The sequence below is a fragment of the Micrasema longulum genome, unplaced genomic scaffold, assembly GCF_059751315.1.
Source record: "Micrasema longulum isolate JH-2025_06_02 unplaced genomic scaffold, ASM5975131v1 h1tg002534l, whole genome shotgun sequence".
NCBI classification, from domain to species: Eukaryota; Metazoa; Arthropoda; class Insecta; order Trichoptera; family Brachycentridae; genus Micrasema; species Micrasema longulum.
The window spans coordinates 40158-54198 of NW_028279675.1; the positions used below are offsets into that span (position 1 = coordinate 40158).

Genomic DNA, 14041 nt, shown 5'->3' on the forward strand with positions numbered 1-14041 from the left:
ATATTATTTATTTTTTCGAATTTAGAACTGCACAATTGCTTAACCCTTTGCAATTACGATTACATATTTATTGTAATAATGACAAAAGAAGGTAATTTTACTTTTTTTTAAAGCAAACATAAAAATCTTCACCAAAAATGGAAAATTAGTTATTGATACCAAAATAAACTATGCATAAAAACCTACATACTTTAATAATAGCGTAATTAAAAACCGTCTCTAAATCTTGCGAAAACAGATTTCAATTATACTACTTGACGCCGCAAACTTAGCATTCTCCGTTGAGTCGGTGAAGCATAATTTCAAATCTCACAATAGGAAAATATCACCTTTTTTTAAAAACATTTTTAAGGGACTCAGTTTATTGGAATTCGCTAAAAATAAAGACAGGTGGATTTTGCCGGGTTTGCAAAAAGCACTCTCAAATGTTTAATTATAAAGCGGTTTTACACTTAAATATTTCCGTATCCCTGAAGCGCAAGACTGGTCATCTTACCCTCACGATGATTTTGAACGTTAATGTTGTTTTTTCGTTAATAGAAAAGCAATGGGAGATGTTCGAATCAGACAAAGAGCAGTGCTTGGAGAGGATGAAATCAGAGTGTACGATGGAAGGAGAGGAAGAAAGGGAAAAACGAGATAAACAACTGCTCAGAAGTATAGATGGTTTGTATAATATATTTACATAATTCAAACTCAAAATATTGTTGTTAAATATATATATATATATTTATTTAACAACAATATTTTGAGTTTGTCCAAATTTTTGTAGACAAGGACTGGATTCAACTCCCTGGGGAGCTGTTTATATTAACATTTTACAACAGAGATGAAGAACATTTAAGAGAAGGTAATATAGAAGTCTAGGCATCTACAGGGATTATGATCTGTCAATGGCTGGTTCAAGTGGCCACTTTACACACTGTATATATTTTCAGAAAAAATAATATTTTCAGACGTTGCCTAGTGTGTAGGTGAAATAATTCAATTAGATGAATCTCACCCGCATAAATAAAGGCTTCAGCTCTTTAACTTCACAAACATCAACAGATTAAAGAACTGAAGGAATATAGATGTTCAAATATAGGCAGAATGGTGAATGTTACACAGTGTGTAAAGTGGCCACTTAAACCAGCCATTGACAGGTTATAAGTCCTGTAGATGCCTAGACTTCTATATTACCTTCTCTTAAATGTTCTTCATCTCTGTTGTAAAATGTTAATATATATATATGTATATATATTTTTAAATTTTTTCCTATGTCCAAATGTTGGTAGACAACGCGACATTTGTATTCCACCACCTAGCGAGTTATGAAGATTATCATTTATTGCAAATAAATATAATCCAGGGGCCTTATACTGGGACGATGTGATATTTTGTCACCCACTCGGTAATAGTCGATTGGGTATCTCGATTGCTTTGTCATAATGCTATTCTTGAAAACCCTCCGACAATTCAATTACATAGACGAATGAGAAAGTGGCAACACTAACAAATCAGTATTTATCTATGGCCTATGGCTCTCCTGCTACACGTAAACTTTTATTGTTTCTTGTCAGACTTCTTCCGTTGAATATTTTGTGTATAAAATAGTCAGTAGTATTATATTTTGTGTATAAATAACTCTTAAAGCCGGTTTTTTATATTTTTTATTAAAGAAGGTAAAAACATGGACAGAAAAAATATAAAAGGAAAAATAATGAAACCCATTAAACTTTTCTATTACAGATCTGAAGCACGAGCTATCTACAAGAGACAATGATGTCGGATCCCTTCGAGTTGAAGCCAGAAAGGCCAACGACGCTCGAATCAACGCAGAAAGACGGCTCAGGTCAGAACATCACTATACGATTTTAACTCTCTTTTTCTTTCTTGTCGTTCGAATATACCTTGAACTAACATAAACTCAACTTAATGATCGATTTTTGAAAAGGAAAACGTCTTACAAACATTTTACTGAGCTGTGAGACACAGTAGAATTTACAAATTACAACAGGGATTGAGAACACTTTGGAAAATGGAAATATGGAAGTCTAGGCGTTTACCACTTTACACACTGTGTAAAATTCACCTGTTCTACAGTGTTCTCCATTCCTGTAGCTCGATCACAAATAACTATCGACGTGCTAATAAGCGACGTGATAACGATTTCTCACCATAGTTAAATAGGTGCGAAGGTTTTCACGGTCACTGTTTTCAATATTATGTATCTTTTTTGGGTGATACCGTGTATGTTGGATTTGATCCGACGTTTCGGCTACCATTGCAGGAGCCATCTTCAGGGAAAACTGTGTGTTTTATAGAGAAATGTATGTGTTTATGTACTAGTAATTTGTACCGTGTCACAGTCAGCAATAGGCACATTTCTAGTTTTGTAGGAAAGAATAATTATGTTTATGTACTAGTAATTTGTACTGTGTCGCAGCCGGCAGTAGGCACATTTCTATTCGTTTTTGTCATATGTAGTGCTGGGAACCATGTTGAATTTAATTTAAGCCCGTCGTCTTTGTTTAAATTATTTGGATGTCTGTGTATTTCAATTGCCTCTTTTATTATTCGTGCACTATAATTACTAGGTTTATGTAGAATTTTTGGTTCAAAGGCGAAAAAATGTCCTGTGTCTATAAAGTGTTCCGCTATTGCGGACTGTGACACGGTACAAATTACTAGTACTTAAACACATACATTTCTCTATAAAACACACAGTTTTCCCTGAAGATGGCTCCTGCAATGGTAGCCGAAACGTCGGATCAAATCCAACATACACGGTATCACCCAAAAAAGATACATAATATTCTCACCATAGTTGTTTATCGTATTCGCGATCACAACGCAACATCCGTGAACACCTAATATTAAATATCAAAATATTTACGTTCCGCGACGTATAATCCTGCTGCGCAATCACATATTTGAATTTCACCGGTGTAAATATGGAAAATATTCCAAAACTGCTATTTTTATTTATTTATTTATTATTTTTCACGCTATTCATTGCATTTAGCCGACGGTTGTCGAGCCAAATGTCAAGAAAAGCAGTCGCCACAGTAATTGTAATTTAATTTTCACTTTTTTGTATTAGATACTCCTTATTATTTTGAAAATGCAATATTTTGTATTCTTTTTTATAGTATACGCCGCTTTTCCGCCAATGAACTGTATTCATTTACGAGGAAACCAAAAAACAAACCGACACGAGCGTTGACTTAGAGATTACACACGCGTTGACTTATGACTGCGATAACATAAACATGTTCTTTGTGATCGCTCAAATGCTTAGCATGTTTTTAAGCACGTCGATATGTGATTAAGCTACCGCTGTAATTTGTTAATCTAAATGACTCCCTAGGGGGTGAAATCCAGTTTTTGTCCACAAACATTTGGACTAACTCAAAATATTGTAATATAACCAACTGGTCCAAGAAGTTTAAAAATTGGAAAAATGTTTTCAGGCGTTGCCTAGCATGTGAAATAATTCGATCAGATGAATCTCTTCACAACCAAAAAGGTTTCAGCTCTTTAACTTCACTAAAATCAACAGATGGAAGAATTAAAGGAATATGGATGTTCAAAAGTAGGAAAAATTGTGAATGTTACACAGCGTGTAAAACGGCAACTTAAATCAGCCAATGACAGGCCAGGCTCGGGGACCACTGGTCAAACCTGAGGATATTAAAGAGCTCGCCCCCTACCTAATAGCCCGATGCTTTATGGATCTGGGCTTGGAGGGGGAGATTTATCAAAATGTAAACTCTCACCTTCCACACTTTCGCCTTCCTTAGAGGCAAGAACTATTCACAGGGACCCGTCGCAATAGATCTTTACAGGTCGCAGTGACGTCAAGAGCTTGCACAGCACTGACCCCCACCTCTGATAATAAGAATAAGATAGGTCATAAGCCCTGTAAATGCCTAGACTTCCATATTTATTTCTCGAAAGTGTTCTCCATCTCTATTGTAATTTGTAGATCTTAATGACCTCCTAGGGCGAGAAATCCAGTATTTTGTCTACAAACATTTGTACAAACTGAAAATAGTGTATTGAAAATAGAATTCATTATTCATTTAACCGTTTCAAAGTTGAATTAATTTCTGTGGATATAAAAAGTATTTTTTATGCCGTGTGCACTAAAGGATTTTTTTTCCAAACTAGCCGGCAACAGTCGACTGTTACATGCTAGTTAATTCGGCCCTTCGGGTCTCATGTAATCGGTCCTCCAGGCCTCGTTTCATCGGTCATTTAAATAAAAATTAACATCAGTATCAAATATGTTTCTCCTTTGTTGTGTTGTCATAGGTAATCATCATAACTTGTATTTTAGTTTTAAATCATTATAAAATATATTGCCATCACATTTATTCTTCGCCATCGTCATTATTATCTGTACAAAACGCACTGTATCATTGACATATTAATAAATAGACATGCCCTATAGAGTAAAAAGTAGTGACACGAAAACAAACACATAGTTACTATGTTTGTTTATTCAACGATCATGCATATGCTCCCAAAAATTAGAAAAGTTTTGATAAATAAAAAAGTTTGTATTTAAAGGTTTAACAATCAACATTCGTTTTTGGTGGATCCCGATCAGATTCTTTCCTTAAATTCCTTATAATTTCCACGCATTTATTCACTTTTCGCTGGATTTTGGGGAATGCAAAATAATATTACTTACGTTAATTATTTTTTAAAAACGTCTTTCTACCAGTGCGCCCCTGTAACCAAGAAGAGCTTTGCGATTTTGCCGCTAGGCGTAGTTTGACGTTTACAAAAAAATATATTTAGATTTGAATATTAATTGTTTTAAGCCTTGTTCACCATCATTCATCATTTCCTTTCCGCACCTAATGGTGCATAGAGCACTGCATTAGTACACCAATCGCAGCGTATCTTGATAATTTTACAACAATATTTTTAGTTTGTCCAAAATTTTGTAAACAAGGACTGGATTCAACTCCTTGGGGAGCTGTTTATATTAACATATTACAACAGAGATGAAGAACATTGAAGAGAAGGTAATATAGAAGTCTAGGCATCTACAGGGGATCCCTGTATATGTTAATATAAACAGCTCCCTAGGGAGTTTAATCCAGTACTTGTCTACAAAAATTTGGACAAACTCAAAATATTGTTGAATCCACCTGGTCCATGAAGAAGTATAGAAATTGAAAAAATAAGATTTTTAGGCGTTGCCTAGTATGTAGGTGAAATAATTCAATTACACGAATCACACCCGCATAAATAAAGGTTTCAGCTCTTTCACTTCACACACATCAACAGATGAAAGAATTGAAGATATATAGACGTTCAAATATGAGCAGAATGGTGAATGTTACAGTGTGTAAAGTGGCCACTTAAACCAGTCATTGACAGGTAGAGCCCTGTAGATGCCTAGACTTCTATATTACTTTCTCTTCAATGTTCTTCATCTCTGTTGCAATTTGTTGATCATTTTTGTTACATGAAAGGTAAGATCATCAGTCTTACGCTTCAGGCACCAGTCCAGGGACTATGAAATATTCAGGTGTGAAAACACCCTTTTAAATAAATATTTCATATCAACCATGTCGGGAATCGAACCCGAGACCTCTCGCATGGTAAGCAAATGCGCTGACCATTACACCACGAGGCTGACAAGCCGATAAGCTTTTTTAATCACTCATAAACAAATATTTACCAGTGAAAAGTTACACAATTCTCTTTACAATGTTATCCGAAAGGTTTTTACACACTTTTATGACACGAGCAGGCGTTTTGGTTTCGATTCTAAAAGTCACGCCTGGCTGGAGGCCGAAGAACGACTAAATTCGCGTTGGGCATGACTGAGCGTTTGGGCGTGAGTTAAGTGTCATCGTTTTTGAGGGCTTAGGGCATGTCTATGTCAATGTACTATTTAAAACACTTTTTATTCAAAATTAATTTGAAAGTGTTTTCACTAGGGAAACCTTTTCTAAGAAGGACTCGTAGAGCTCAAAATTCAATACATTGTTCACATGTCGCTCAGATATTTTTTTAATTTCTTCTGGGCTAATTTGCTTCAGCCATATTTTAAATTCATTTAATTTTATGAGGAAGCATATTACTTAAACAATTTGGCAGAAAAACAATCTTTGCAACTTTTTTCAAATGTTGTGTTTAAGGGAGGAAAATATTCCTCGTCGAATAATGTTATTTCCTGTCCTTGTTATGAAATATTCATGTCCCTTAGCAGGGGGTTGTAAAATATATTCACCATTGTTATGCTGTCATAATTATCACGCGAATTCGCATCATCTAAAAATGTATTCAGTCACCATCATTATGATATGCATTTTGATTTTCAATCATTTTCAAATACATTGCCGTCATATACATTCTTCGCCATCATTACAATGTCATATTAATCACACAAAAAGCGTCATTTTAAAATACATATAATCTTGATCATTATAACATGCTTTTTGAATTGAAATCATTTTAATGTACATTGACATATTTTCACTTGCATTATTTATCATTATTACGTCGTCATTATCACACGAATTTTTGTCATATTTTAAAATACATTTCATGGTACCCATTTTAACTTTCACCATTGATTCGTTGTTATTCTTATAAATCGAGTTTTTTTTCATTTCAAAATACATTTTAACTTTTCATCATTGTAAAATACATTGTCATCTTTAAACACATTTTACCCTAACCATTTTGATAATCATTGTATGTAAGATACATTGTGATCATTACATGCAAATCATTGTCGAATTTTGTTGATTTAAAAATACATTTATCATAATCATTCTAACTTTCATAATTTTAAAATACACTGTCATCATTATCGGGTTGTGGTCGCGTGGCTAGTGTTTCGGACTCACAGCTCAAAGGTCCGTGGTTCGAACCCCACTCTACTCCAACCTGATTACCGTTTTCTTAAAGCGACTTATTAAAAACTCGTTGAAAATGGCCCTTATAATGAAATATTTGGGTTAACCAATTAATGCAAATAAAAACAAAAAAAAAATTACATGCATTTTCCCTATCTCTTTTAAATAATACTTTTTCATTAACTCTTTCTTCTCATCTAAAATCGTTGTGTCACTAACCCTTTGTTTATCTAACCTGCCTCATTCTGTGACAACATCGTTGTTCAGCTGGCCGTTGGCTGGGGCTATGGGGCTTATGGGGCTCATGGCCTGGGCAGCCAGCGGAGCCCCCGCCCCGGCACTATTGCTGGCCCTCGCCCTACTTCTTCTCCTCCTTTGGCCGGAGGACTCGACCAAGGAGCGCAGACTCGTCATCATGGCCCACTAACACTCTTCTACACTTCCTAACTATTCATTTACATACTCAATGAAAGAACATTTTTGAGAAGGAAATATGTACCTACATAAGTCTAGATGTTTACACAGCTTTTGACCTGTTATTTTCTAACTTAAGTATAATAATTACTACATACATACTCGATTTTAAGCATTTAGCATGTTTTTGTCCATTTATAGAGGTACTAATCATGACCCCTGTGGTACTCCAGAATGTATGTTAGCATTTATACCCTTTTCACTTGATTATACACAACTGTAAAACATTAGTTTTATCGTCTTATGGCGTAAACTGCTTTCACAGATGCGAGTTATGCCTAATTTTACTCATCTCCTAACTTCTGCTAGCTCCCATCTTTTAGACATAAATTAAATTTTGACAGTTTTGTCTTTTTCAAATATATTTGCTTGCATCACAATAGTCTTCTTCTTTTTTCGGTGCCTTGTCAGGTCCCTCCGATGTCGGCGATCACTACTGCGATAGCATCTTGTTCCTGCGCTACTCTTATATTCCGCAGCCAGGACAACTGCTCATTGGATGTACTCACCACAGTGATTCCTGGGAAAAGATTACTAGAGTAGTTTCTCTTTGCCTTCTCTGGTGGATTTTTCTGTCGGGGTTGCCTTCTCTTACCTGGTTGGTTTTAGTTTTGAGGCGACAGAAACTCACCTTTCATCCTCTAGTTATCTGCTGTGATCACATCTTTATGAGTGTGATCCCATTGCTCAGGGTTCGCGACGTGGACGCTAGCGACTTGGACAAGTCAGTAATATTGCACACCCAGGCTTGAGAAAAATCACATTTCAAATTTTGGATTCTCACCGGGAGTCGAGCCCGAAACCTGAACGGGTGGCTGCCATTCTACCATTCGTGTTTGCAATATGGTCATGATAATATCCGACATAAGCCCTCCATATAATTTGTCAAACCCACGGTGAAAGGGGCAATAAAACTAATGAATTTTATGTGAATTTCTCTACACTATCTTTCATATATCACCATGTTTTATATTTTCTGTATTGTATATTTATTTATTAATAATATGACTGTATTTTGGTTAAGCCACAGAGGGTTCCATTTCGATAATTTTGAGACTGGATGAAGAATTTCTTAAAAACTCAACTAACTAAATTCACTTAAAAAGAAATCAACGTTATAATTAATTTATGAGCCATTAATTAGGTTCGTCAAATATTTTTTACTGTTTTGACACATTAGTTATTTTAGACTTAATGTATTTTTAATGTTGATCCTCCAAATTAACATAAGTTGTTTTCCCTTCCCTATGCTTTTGGCTGTTGTTCCTGTCAACACACCATTGGATATGGACACCCATGGCCTTTGTGTATGCTGTCTATGGTGTGATGTGTCTATGGAATCCCAACCAACAACAACAAAACAAAAATAAACCACGATACTGTAACCGCTTGGAAAATACCAAAAATGTATCGATACTTACTGAACAAAATCTATTGCACAAAATAAACGAAACAATTGAATGCCGCTCAAATCCACATCAAACAATTGAAAATCAACGCGTGCAACAATGCACTTGTGAATCAAAATGCATTTTGGAATTATTGGTTGCTGCCTTGGCGCAAAAACACTAAAATTGATATATTGCGCCATTCTCATTCAAAATATCAACAATTGTGTTGCGATCTTGACTCGCCACGGAGCGACCTTGAAACTGACCACGTCGTGGCCTCAAAACTCACAATGTCGTGAAATTCGGGATGTCATGACCTTGCTACTCGCCATAAAATGGCTTTAAAACACGGAACAATACGACTTTGAAACTTATCGAATTTCAATCTTGAAACTTATGTTGCAATGACCTCAAAACTCACTATGTTGCTACCTTGAAACTCACTATGTTGTGGCTTTGAAACTCTCCGCGTCACGACCCTGAATCTCACCACGTCACGACTTTGAAACTCGCCACGTCACGACCTCGAAACTCGCCACGTCAACACCCTGACACTGTAATTGGAAACAATGTGGGCAAGCAGTGAGGCGCAGTCCGCCGTGGTGGCGAGGGAGACAGCAGTACGGGCGGAGGCCGCACGACAAGCGGAGGCGGAGAAAAGAGAGGCGAGAGACACAATCGACCACCTGACCAAGAAATGCGCCTGTCTGTCAAACTTGTAAGTACTTTGAACATTTTTATATTTTTCAATTCAGTCAATTTTACTGAGACATTTGTTGGATGTTGTTAAACGTTTCACTAGTTATGTTCATCCAAACACTAACAAAATGGTTTGTCCAGTCCTTGTACAGTCTTTCTTTTTCGTATGGAATAATGGGATGGGAGGAACCTATAGTTATCATAATAAACCTTTAGAAACCGTTCAAAACAATAGTTATTAAAGTTATAATTTATTTATTTATTTATTATATATACGGCCTAAGCCAATTACAACAGTTTACAAAGGTTACACTAATTCGTATTGAAATATTTTTTAATATCGCCGCGTTATTTCCCAATTCAAATAAAGGTTAACTTTATTTATTTATTTATTTATTATATATATACGGCCTAAGCCAATTACAACAGTTACATGAAAAAACATAAATGCAAGAAACTGAACAAAAAGAACTTAAAACTATTTAGCAAAGACAAACAAGGGCAAAACAATAATTGTATACAATATATTAAAAAAAACGAAAGACCTAAAACTTTGAGCTAAACCATGCCAATCCAACTTCATCCCACACTGTTTAGTCGCGAAGAGATCTACAAAAAGCCGGAAGATCTATCCCAAAAATTCCAAGTCGTGTGATGAATTGACTAATCTGCACATTCTGGAAATTTTATAAATAGCAGATTTTGACTTCCGGTGACACGGTTGGGAACATGAAAAGAAATTGATTGCAACAGAGATGGGACATCACTTAAAGCATTAAGTAAAAACTTTTCCCCTTCAATCAGTTATTTTAAGAAGCTGAACTTTGAAGACCATAACCCGATTTTAATATTTATTGTCTTTTTTGGGAGATCCTGTCATAGGTTAGATTCGTTCTGACGTTTTGACTACCGTTGCAGGAGCTATCTCCAGAATAAATATGGAGTTTGCTGTCTTCAAGATAAGCTTTCATGAAAAGCTTCCACCATTTACCAGGATCCATTCAAGAAGTCTTGTGGCCTCTTTATTAATCCGCACAATGCGTAAACTAATTTTAATATTTGATGAGTTAAAAAAACACGTTTTTTATTTCCCTATGTATGCCTTATAACCCTTCCTTATTACTGTCACTACACCTGAGCCTTTGTAGTAAATTTTTCCGTCACCATCAACATAGTTTTCCTTATAGTGACAGTAATAGGGTATGTAAGTTTATTAGTTTTTTACTAGATTTGATCGTGCAAATCAGCGCTTTTGCCATTCTTCCACCAGCTATAACTAAAACAGCTCATACAGGACAATATTTTGCAAGAGCAAACACCCAATTTACTGTCTTCGGGGCAAACATTAAGTTCACCCTGAAGATGGTTCCTGGAGTAGTAGCCAAAACGAACTCAATCTACAAGGGATCGCCCAAAAAAGACGATACATATCGGTGACGATACAAATCTACGCATCTTCATTACCCGATTCAATATTTGGCTTTGAACAAAAATGAAGATGATTTTGAGTTTATTGGTTTTACGCATCACTGTCTTTTCCAGGTTCGAGGACATGAGGTCGCGCTGGCAACAGGCTCCCGGAGAGGCTGCGCAGCTGCGTCGGGCGCTGCAAGACGAGAAGGCTCGCGCTCAGGCCCTGAGGAGGCAACTGGACGCCCTGTCACGGTAGGACATTTAGTCCAACAACGCTTGCGCCGCTAAGACCGCCAACACAACACAGAGACGAGTTGTGCGTGTGAAAACTAAATCATGTCATTCATAAAACATCATTTTAGTAAAAGCTATTATCCTTTATTGTCCTGCTCAATGCTGAGCGTCGTGGTCAGTAGGGTTATCAGACACTGGGTATATGATCCGGGTCCTTTTCTCGCGGCCCTGGGCCAAGTTGAGGGCAGCGTTTGATGAGAACCCCGGTATTTGGTTGGTCCATCTTGTACTAGTCCTTTTGCACGCTTACCGTCAATCGCCTAGAATCCTTTTTCTATATGTCGTTTAGAATCCTATTGTTATTGATAAGGGTCACTGTGACCGGTGTAGATCTATTGTGACAAGTAGCTGTAAGTTAATTCTCCAATCCTAGGTGTGTGAAGATCCGGGCTACTGAGTGGAGAGCGAGAGCTTTCATATCAATGGCTAACTTTTCTCCTCCAAGCTCAACTCTTTTAAGTATCGGGCTTTTAGGTAGGGACAGTGGCAATTTTGCAGGTGAGGCAAGTGAAGTTCGACCTCACTGAGAAATTAGGTAAAAACGTTCGAGTTTCAGATTAATACAAACGTTAGTGAATTTATGCTCTTGCAAAAAGTTCAGTCGTGGAGGGTCTTTCTAATTGAGTAGTAACACTTGTACATTCCAAACACACGGAAAGAAGGAATTATTCATAGACTTTAGTTTGATAATGCCCATTTACATTTAAATATTTTATGTAGATAGGCGGTGGAATTCAGTCTTGTCTACAAACAATAAAACGTACTCAAAATATCTTTGAGTGAAGTAAAATAAATAAAAGATTTAGTGTATCTGGATATTTTTTTTCACCTACACGGTAAGGTGATCAGTATCAGATCAGGCTTCAGGTGCCAATCCAGAGGCAGTGAAATATTCCAGTGTAGAACCAACAACAAACTACTACGCCACTGCCCCGTGGGGGTTGACAGAGGGATATAACGCCACTTTAATCTGTCTTTGCATACAAGCCCCACTTGTTCTACATATTCTCATGCGCACACGACTATTATTTCTACTTTCAAAATGTCAATTTTTAAGTATTTATTAAATTTAGTCATGCCATGTCTTTCTGCATCGATCAACGTTCGCTTGGTAAATCTTTTTAGCAGTTTTTCGGCTGTTCCATTGACATGTCCAAGCCAACGCAGTACTCCTTTCTTGATATTTTCGATTATGCTTGTCTCAGCCTTACAAAATGTACGGATGTCGACATTTGTGCACCTATCGTATATAATTTTATCACACATTTCCTGAGATCGCATTTCACGCAAGACGAATACATACCTACGTATTATTCGTTTCACATACGTAAAAACGAAGTGGTGTGGCGTTATATCCTCTCTGCGAAGCTCCTATTTTCATTTTTAGTGTTGGGATCAGGGGAGATATTCTAAAGTGGGTCAATCAGGAACTTCTCAGCATTTGCTCTTGTGAAGAGGAAACCACTTAAAACTCTTCAGAAGGAGCCAGCTTCCGTTCCACTAGAAGAGTGTTCGGCATTTTGAGTGCTACTTTGGTTTATTTCACCAATGTCCTGCACTAACTTGACCATGTAAGATACCTCTCGTAGGAGTTCTTTATGAAGTATCACCGATCTGATATCGCATGGGTACTTGCCCAGACTTCTGCATCGCACCTCCAGCAGTTGTTTCTGGAGGTGACAACAGGTGAGGGACATCTTGAGGTGTTTCATCATCACATGGGCAGCTGTCGATCTCAGAGAGCTTGAATCTCATGAGCCCACCGTGACCCGTGAGGATTTGATTTAGCTCAAAGCCGGCTTGCGTCTTATTTTTCTTTTGGCAAAACTTAGCGGGAAATAGGTCAAATCAGGGGCTGCCTTCTTGAGTGTAGCCTCCCGAACCTTTTCGTCCACTTGCGTGGAAACTGCGTGATGGTTCGTTTGTTTACGATTTGAAATCTAAATTAACGGTGACGTCATATTCCAATTCTACGTACTTTCCAACTAAACGCAGAACAAAAATTGAATAGAATTAGGATTTGTGTTTCCTGAAACGTTTTAAACTTTTATATATATGTATATATTTTGTAATGACGTCTATTAATAAATGCATAAGTCATCATTATTCATATTCAATTAACATTGATTTTTAGTTTAAAACCTTTCAAAATCATGCAAATAACATTTTAAATATATTGTGAAACGGGATCTTTATTTGACTATTTTTACTAAGGAAATATTATATTAACTGTACCTGTACTGAGGTCTGAAGCGTAAGACTGATAACCTTACCTTCGTGTAACTAATGATTGCAAAACACTTAATTTGGTGTACAAATTAGGATATTTAGTTTTTTTTCAATGAAAAAAAAAATGAGTTAATATTATTTACTCAAATATTTAATTTTTCAGACCATTTCTTGAAAGCCGTTAGTAACTTGTGCTAGACAAATGCAAATTAAGATGTCAATTTTTTGTCAAGACTTGTCCTATATTTGCAGTAATTAAATAAAAACAGTGAAGGGCATAAGTGATGTCCCTGCGTTACTCCTCAGATGGAACTTAAAATATTTTGGTCTAATGGACACATTGACTGTTCCACTGAGTATGGCTGGAGTAAATATATTTTTTTTTTTAAAGATGCATTGGCGTTCTTATGATTTACCTAAATATTATTGTACAATTTTGATGGCCAGTTCCTTACACCTTTGATCTGTAGACTCACTACCACGGAACCACAACCCGGTTTAAAAGCATTTTAGCGTAAAAATAGTCAACATGTCGATTTTTATTCACAGCGGAATATACTCATAGTTTTAATTTGGTGCAGAAAGCTTTAGTACAAAGCCAGCTCGCTTCTGCTTAGCTTAAAAAATAATTCATAATTAAAAATTAACACCACAACGAACAATGTCGTATCT

General features: G+C 36.4%; 1 protein-coding gene across 1 annotated transcript in view; it reads left to right on the plus strand.

Moving 5' to 3' along the window:
• LOC148272001 (uncharacterized) overlaps positions 1–14041 on the plus strand; it is a gene marked incomplete at its 5' end in the record, with an annotated part of 59729 nt that overhangs the window by 32605 nt on the left and 13083 nt on the right. Inside the window, 4 exons of the mRNA XM_088240635.1 lie at positions 541–666; positions 1732–1834; positions 9318–9452; positions 10976–11098. Coding sequence (XP_088096761.1) covers positions 541–666; positions 1732–1834; positions 9318–9452; positions 10976–11098 — 487 coding nt within the window. The remainder of the gene's footprint in view (positions 1–540; positions 667–1731; positions 1835–9317; positions 9453–10975; positions 11099–14041) is intronic.